We start from the raw sequence: 8,269 nt of genomic DNA, 5'->3' as shown, positions 1-8,269 counted from the left end.
CGGTAGATTGAAGCGAGATACTGCCAGATGTGGCACTCTCCCAATCAGCCACTCCTGATCAAAGGCTTTCCTCACACTTCCATCACGTTCGCTACTTGTGGTCTTGCCTCCCTCATAAATACACTTCAACATTCACACTCTGATGTGCACAATCACAAACACACAAACTGTACTAACACACACAGGTGCTCTCTCTTACATACACACATACACACACACACACACACACACACAGTCAAAAAGGGGTGTAATTTATTTATAGCATCCGCACGCTCTCACCAAAGTGTTACCATCAGTTCAATGGTGCAATCTGTAACTGCCCTGTGGCCATGGGGCAAAATGCACCAACAATTAATGCTCAAACCCAAAAACCTGGAAAAGAGGTTTTTGCAGTATACTTGCTGACATCCCCCTGCCCAGCCCCCTCCGTTCAATACATTTTGTTGTTCTTATTGGTGTTGTTTATTTTCGTACCAAAAGTTGAGACTACGGATTGAACCTTTTCAAATTCCTGTTTCGAGTCCAAACAGACAGACAGGTGTATGGGTAGTGTATCTAGAAACTATCAGTTACCTCTGGGCTCCACTGGCCTCACCACTCAATACCCTGACATCAGAGACCAGCACCGTACCACGCACGCAACCGTTGTTATGGAATGTGGATCGACACAATAGAACGGAAGAGAGTGGAATGGAATATAATGCTTTACTCTGTTGAGGGTTTTTTGATTGCGTCCAACAGGATTGTCTGGTTTATGTAAAATAGACTTAGAAGAACGACTACTTTCCATTTGATGAGCAAAGGGATTTCTTCATGAGTTATTGGGAAAGTGAAGACTTGCCCCGATGGTCTTCACTTACGTATAACTGTTCATAGCAGAATCTAAGTGATCAAAATGAATATTTTACTAATTTAAATGTTCTTGTCTTCTATGCTTCCCATGTCTCCTCCTACAGAATATTTTAAAGAAATGGATGTGATTTGCTGGAAATTAAAGGATGGATGGATGGATGGATGGATGGACTAACCGTAGGACAAACCATAGCATCAATTACATATCAGCCCACTCCCAATAATTGAAAGAAAGTACATCTTTGGGTTGTGTTGCTAGTGCAGGAATGTTGGCCGCCAGTGTGGCTAGAAGTTAGCTTTGTGTTCATCAGGGCCCAGAGGGTTGGTATTCGTTGGTGCCAATTTTCCACAATTAGTCACATAGACATTGGAGATAATCAATGACCAGGTCGTTAATGGGATCAATAAACTGCACAGAGCCCCTCAGGATAGTGACAATGTCAACCCTGTCACTGACTTTGTTGTGTGTCTCCCCCCCCCCAGGTCACGGTCGAGGATGAGAACCTTCTGTCCCACCTCACACGCGACCGCGCGAAGATCCCTCACACCCGCCGACTCCCGACGCGGGGCCACCTCATGGCTGTGGTAGGTAACTGCTGTCATTACTCCCTAGAAGATGATGGGTACATTGTGGCCATGAAGGGATGCATGTGGGTCAGCAACAATCCTCAAATAGGCTGCGGCATTCAAGCGTTGATTGATTGGTATTAACGGGCCCCAAAGTGTGCCAAGAAAATATCCCCCCACACCATCTGAATGAATGAGAAGGTGTACAGGTGTTTGGTGAGTGTATCTGGAAACCAAGGTCTGATTACCACCACAGTGTGGATCAGTTCCAACTCAGTAGATCAAGGAATGAAATGGAATTAAATTCATGATTCGGGTAGGGTCCATTAGTTTCTCAAGGGCTGAATTTCAATGCATGTCTTGCTTGTAAATAAAACATGAACCCCCCCATCCTTATCGTTACTGCTATCAGTTGTCGTCACGATCGATCGATCTTCGCCGTGGCTATCAACGAGTAGATTTTTCTTTCTCTCTGTGGCTATTACTTTAGCGCGTGTCTCTATCTCGGCGTATGCACTGTCTAACACACTTTCGGGGTTTCTCTCCGTCCAGGCGTCCACATCGACCTCGGACGGCATGCTGACCCTCGACCTCATCCAAGAGGAGGACGCCTCCGCCCCCGACGGCCAGGACAAGAGCTTCCGCTTCGACCTGGACAGACCGGCGCGTCTCCCGACCCCCGACTGCCCCAGATCCAAAACGGACGGCGCCCTCTCCGCTACCGCCGCCACTACCGGCAAGGCTTCCGTGAAGTCCCAGAGCCTGCCTCGCGAGACGGCCGTGGTCTGGGACGAGAAGCAGCACCAACAGCAGCAGCAGCAGCAGGGACACGCCCACAACACCCCGCAGGCCGGAAAGCGCCTCACGCCGGCTGAGAAGAGCCGCTGCGCCTCCATGGACGAGATCCTCTCGCACCCCCCGGAGACGACAGGGATGACCCCCCCCGGACGACTCCCTCGCTCCCCGGCCTCAGCCCCCCCGCCCGGCCACCACCTGGCTCATCAGCCCATCAGCCGGCTGCAGGACCTCATCTCCCAGAAGCTGGAGAGGACTCAGGAGCTGTTGACGGAAGTGCGGGTGGCGGCTCCGGCGGCAGCGGTCCCGAGCGGCCCGGAGGACTCCTCCGGAGAGAAGGGAAAGGCGGGGAAGGCGAAGGACTCCTCGCCGAACGGCTCCAAGGGGTCGGAAGCGGCGGGGGCGCGGGCCGAGGCAGAGAGGCTGCTCCGGGAGGCGGCGTGGGCGTGGGGGCAGGCCAAGGAGGTCCTGGAGGAGGTGAAGGAGCTGCGGGCGCTGTACCGCCAGCTGGACTCGCCGTCGCCCGTGGACGACGCGGCCTCTTCCCTCTCGCCCTCCCTCACGCCCGGCCCCCGCGGCGGCCAGCAGACTCAGCACAGGAAGAGCATGATGTGACGAACCGGCGTGAAGAAAGAAAAAACACGCAAAGCCACAATATTGTAAAATATGTTTTTTTTTCTCCCCCTTCTATGAATCTGACCGATTTAATAACATTTTGTTGCCCCCCCCCCCCCCAACGTTCCCTGAAGGTTGGGTCACTGCGTGCGAGGGTAACGGGGAAGAACCGGCCAAATGTCCCTATACGGTTGGTCACTATGGTTGACCGCTGTGACCAGTATGCTTTCTTGTAGGTTCGGGGGGACAATGGTAAAGGGTTATCCAGCTAGCTTCTCTGCAACTTAATCGACTGCTATCTTAGCAGCCTTTGGGTGCTTGCAGTGTTGGTGTTTTGTGGGCACAATCTGGACGTTTCGCATCTGGTTTTCACAGTGATGCCGTAGGTAAGGCAGGAAGGGTTCAGATGGCTCGTAAGGGAGAGAGGGAAAGGTGTCCTGGTCACGGATAGACGATGGGGATGGTGAATGCCAATACGAACCGTGCTAGTGTAACGTGACATAACAAGTTGGCTGCCTTTAGGAGCTGACGCCCCTCTACATCGTCCTTGGTGGGTCGAGGATTACTCCGTCCAGAGATGAGGCTGGAAATGGAACTGGGTTGCCACCACCACCCTTCCTGTCCCCGCCCCCCCCCCCCCCCCCCCCCCCAAACCGACCTCTCTCATGGTTGTAATGTGAATTGTTTTCTAACACTGGGAACACTAGAAAGTGTTCCCACTAGCTACTTCATACTTACAGCAGTACCAACAGTACTCCACAGCTCCTCTAGTAGAGAAAGAGGAAGTAGTACACGTCTGTTCTCGTCTCTAAAACAGAAAAACAGACTCTGGGTCGTAGTTATAGTGTAGAAGTAGGACCAGGAGTTTGGTCAGGAAAAAACTGCTGTTTTCAGTCGAATACAGAATACACAAGGGTGGTGGTTGGACCAGTTATGGTCACGTGTGTAAGCCATTTACTATATGGTTGTTTGTTCTTGTTGTTTTACTTTGTGCCAGGTTGAGAGGAGGAACAAAAACACAGAGAGAGAGGAAACCATTTAGCACCCAGCCAACGGCCGCTCCAGCCAAGTCTATTTATGACACTCTGACTCTCTCAGAAGCAAGATGGCTTCCGTTGATGAGTGAGAAAACATGTAACGAAGATCAGACGCAGATGCTGAGAGGAACTTCTTGGAAGTGATTTGCTTAAATGAGTGACAATAACAGAATTGCACTATAACAGAACGCTGTAAAAATGAGAAGGTGAAACTGGCAAGTGAAAAGTGCAGATGCCTGTTTGGCTTTTAACTGGAGACATGTTTGTTTAGACAATCTACTGTGTCCTGGTTCATATAAGGGCTCTTCAGTTCCTTCCATTTTCAAATCTAAGGTTATGGTGGGGGCAATTTGTGTCAATTGTGCTATTGTGAATGCATCCCTCATGTGGCTGTAAGTTAACCTGATAATGGTAACACTGAGTGTTGCCCTCTGGATGAACTCTCCCATTATCCTAACCGTGATGTGGAAAAACGCTAAGCTTTATCCTACTCCCCTATTTTATCATACAGGGTTCTTGAGAGAAAGCGGAGCTATGCAACATGTATACTGTAACCTTAACGACAGGGAAATACTTGAGGAGCAAGCAATAGCCAATGGATGGTCTCGCCAGTTGTCGTCTCCCCCCCAAGCCCCCCCCCCCCCACACACACACACACACACACCTTTTTTACAGTCAGCTACGTGAAGTAACGTACTGTGATAATGGTTCACTCTGGACCGTCAGACTTTACAAAAAACAGTGTTATAATTTTGTTGTGATTTATTGTCTTTTTTATTGATATGAAATGCTTTTGTAGAAGGATTAAAGGTATACTTTGAAAAACTAAATATGCAGGGGTTTCTTCCAACTTTCCCAATCAAATGTTTTTGGAACATTGCACCTGTATTTCACCCTAACGGACGTACAAACAATGAGGTAAGTTAAAAGGAGAGAGAGAGACAACAGAGAAGCAAAGGCCTTCCCTAGGAAAAAGTAAAGCTTAGTCAGCCATTAATGACATTGTTTACTTTAGTAGAATTGCCCTGTAACCTTTTAGTTTTTACCATGGCTGAAGTACGATCTCCTAAGGTTGAAACTAAAAACAAATTGATTGGGATCTTTTGTTTCTCTTTTCTTTTCTTTTTCCGAAGCTGTAAATACTTTGAGCATCTCTACTCATCTCAAATGGTCATGTCCCTGGTATTTTTGTTTTCCGATGGCTCTGCTTTTCTGTTGAAGCAACTGAGTCTTTCAATGGTGTTCTTTGTTAACATAGCGTATTGTGGTTCAAGGAGACGTAACAGTATGTCATACATTGCTGTGTGGTGAGATATTGCACTTCTTGGGGACAATAGTTTCCTTATAGGCGCTACAGGATGAAAAACTGCTGATATTTTTACATCACAGCATTGGAGATGACTCTGCATCCTGACGCCCCCATCTTGTTTCAGTAGCAGTGATTAAGCTTTACTGCTGAGTTCCCAAATTCCTGAAAAGTTTGGTTTATGACATGACAGAGAATCTGAAATGGCTTTACATTGAAGTTCATCACCTCCAAGCTCTCTCACTACTTGAGACACAACCGCTTGTGCATTATAACAATCAGCCTCATTCAACAACTGTTGTTTTGCGTTGAATATGCAATGTTTGCTTTTTTGAGAAAAGAACGTTAACAATCATAACCGAAAATTGTAATGAACATGAATTTGTACGTCATGACTGAATGCTGTCGCCTTTGGTGTACAGTATTTTTCAATGGCAGCAATAATAGCATCCTGAAGCTATGCCAAAGATAACATTGCAGTACAAGCAACAAAACAATACATGTTAAAATACATTGATTATCATGTAAAATTGACACCCATTCTTCATAATTTAATCCAAAAACAATAACCCTAATCAATGTAGCCATTGGATTAGGCATTGTAATACCTTCTAGGATGTAGCCATACTGTGGAAGGTCTAATATCGATGGCCACAACACAATCTGATCAGTCATTGTGAAATTGTAATCTAGACTGAATATTTTGCTTAAATTAAATGTGAAATGTTTTTGTGTATTGTATTTTTTCCTTGTCATATTTTCTGTTCTCCCTTCCGATTTTTAAACAGTAGCTACCGTAGCCTTACATTTAAAAAAATAAAAAAAAAGATTCATGGAAAGTTACTCAGCAACTCTGAGGATTGTTCCTAGCTGATTACAACAATCTACATGTGTGTAAATGATGGATGAGAAGAAGATTGTACCATAGAATACAGTAGGAGATTACGGATGGTAGGTGGATTACTGGATGTGAATGGAGAACAAGTTCTTGTACTCTGACTCAGAGGTTGAGATCCTGACTGCTCAGGGTTTCATTTGAATAAATGTGCTTAACAAAATAAACCTCGTGGTCTCTTCATGTGAAGCGTGAAACCAATATGTAAACAAATGTGCCATTACTTGCACAGGGCAGTTATATATAATAATAATTTTTTAAAAGGCTAATCATTGTCTATGCATATAATAATAAAAACGTTTATTTGTATAGCGTGTTTCCTGCAAACGTTGCAGCTATACTGTATATACTGTATACATAATCATCTTTCCAAGAATCCTCCTAGAGAACCACCAGAGTCTCCCTGTCTGTAATCTGGAGGCCCTCAGAGATGGTGACACTGGAGAAGACAGAGTCTCAGAGTGAGTCTGGACTCTCAGACCTCCAGCAGGGCAGAGGCCCCTCCCTGCCGCCTGCCTGCCAGGCCTCAGCTCATTAAACACATGAGAGAGATCCCCTCCCCTCTGTTCTGATCAGGCCTGTCTGTCAGAGTCCTGCTCCAGATGTTCACATTTTGTCCCGACAGCACAGAAGAAGAAGAGGAGATTGCTTGCTCATGCACGTGTGTGTGCATGCGTGCGTGTGTGTGTGTGTGCATGCATGTGTGTGTGTGTTTGTTTGTTTGTGAGTACATTCTACATGACTGCAACCATACAAGCTAAACCTCCATATTACACATTGTCTGCATTGGTGAGTGTGTGTAACTTACATTGTAACACCTGGAAACATGAGGAGGAGAGGAACTGAGTGTCCTCAATGTGTTTGTTACAGACCCATTTGATAACACTGAGGCTCTGCCAACACACACGCACGCGCACACACACACACACACACGCAAACACACGCACGCACACACACACACACACACACACACACACACACACACGTCTTGTGAAGAAAATGGACAGGGAGAGTTAATAGCTCTGGTGTAGTTCCTGACTACTCTCTGGTTAGTCACAGACTGTGTTTAGAAATCTCAGCGCCTGAGGCCATCACACACATATATAACTGACACAGACAAGCGCCAACGTGGAACATTCACCTCAATCGACTCATGCAGGAATAAGGATTATGTGTAAACCTAGGCCGGAAAGCTGACAATTGGTTTAAGAGCCCATGGCATAAACCTATCCTATGCTTTTAAGCCTGTGTAGGGTAAGTGTACACTTGAGGGGAAAGTATGGAGTATTGGGATACATGACAAATCTCGAACCCCGACACATCTGATAGATCTGAAGGATTGGATAGGAGTTAACTTGATGACGATGACCCTGCCTATCAAAGGCAAGGTGGAGCTACTAGCATCTTGATTATGCCTATCCAGTCTTTTAATATCTACACAGGTCTATCACAGTGCATGATGGAGTTGGCACTGATATTGTGCCAGGCATAGACAGAGCTGTTGCCATGGAAACCATGCAAAGCTAGTCTGTTTTGCATGCCTGGGATGTGTTTGCATTTTAACTAGGGAGAGTTCACAAGGTGTTTTGCCTTAGAAATGGATGCCAATGTCATCTTAGCCAACACTGCACACAACAAAGGACGGCTTCTAATAAGACAATGTATCTGTTTTCCACTAACCATTCTTTAACCAGGCAAGTCAATAGAGTCTGGCCAAGAGGCAAGCAGAGTGGAACAACAGACATAGAAAACATGGACAACACCTGAGCTGGCATACAGGAGTATAGCGACATGATCACTTACACAGTTAAACATGACAAGCTCAAGAGTCTGTAACCATGTCTATGGTTAAGTCCAGGAAGTAGAGACAGGAAACAGACAGAGACACATGGACCTGTCTGGACCACCACACCTGAGAGGGTTGGTGTGAGTGACAACACTCTGGAATTTGTCCACCAGACTAAAACATCCCTACGATATGTGTTCGTAGCACAGCATGTGCTTTTTTTCAAACATATTGCAATGGTCCTATTTCTGTGCTAGTAGATCTTTTAATATTAGATTTTAGTTTTGATCTTTTTACAGGAATTTCCTCATGGACAGTATAGTAAAGAAGACAGCATTGTTCCCTACATTATGCCATTTATTTAAATTGTATTTTATGCATCTGAAATAATCCAAGAATGACCAAATACACATATC

General features: G+C 45.9%; 1 protein-coding gene across 1 annotated transcript in view; it reads left to right on the top strand.

The window, feature by feature from the left end:
- Positions 1-2,829, top strand: part of plekho1b (pleckstrin homology domain containing, family O member 1b) — a gene marked incomplete at both ends in the record, with an annotated part of 27,893 nt that extends 25,064 nt beyond the window's left edge. The window contains 2 exons of the mRNA XM_080541082.1: positions 1,336-1,437; positions 1,972-2,829. Coding sequence (XP_080397208.1) covers positions 1,336-1,437; positions 1,972-2,829 — 960 coding nt within the window. The remainder of the gene's footprint in view (positions 1-1,335; positions 1,438-1,971) is intronic.
- Positions 2,830-8,269: the final 5,440 nt, after the last annotated feature.

This window comes from Nansenia antarctica (genome assembly GCF_963989245.1).
Source record: "Nansenia antarctica genome assembly, chromosome: 10".
Taxonomy (NCBI): Eukaryota; Metazoa; Chordata; class Actinopteri; order Argentiniformes; family Microstomatidae; genus Nansenia; species Nansenia antarctica.
This window is presented reverse-complemented; position numbering and strand designations above follow the sequence as displayed.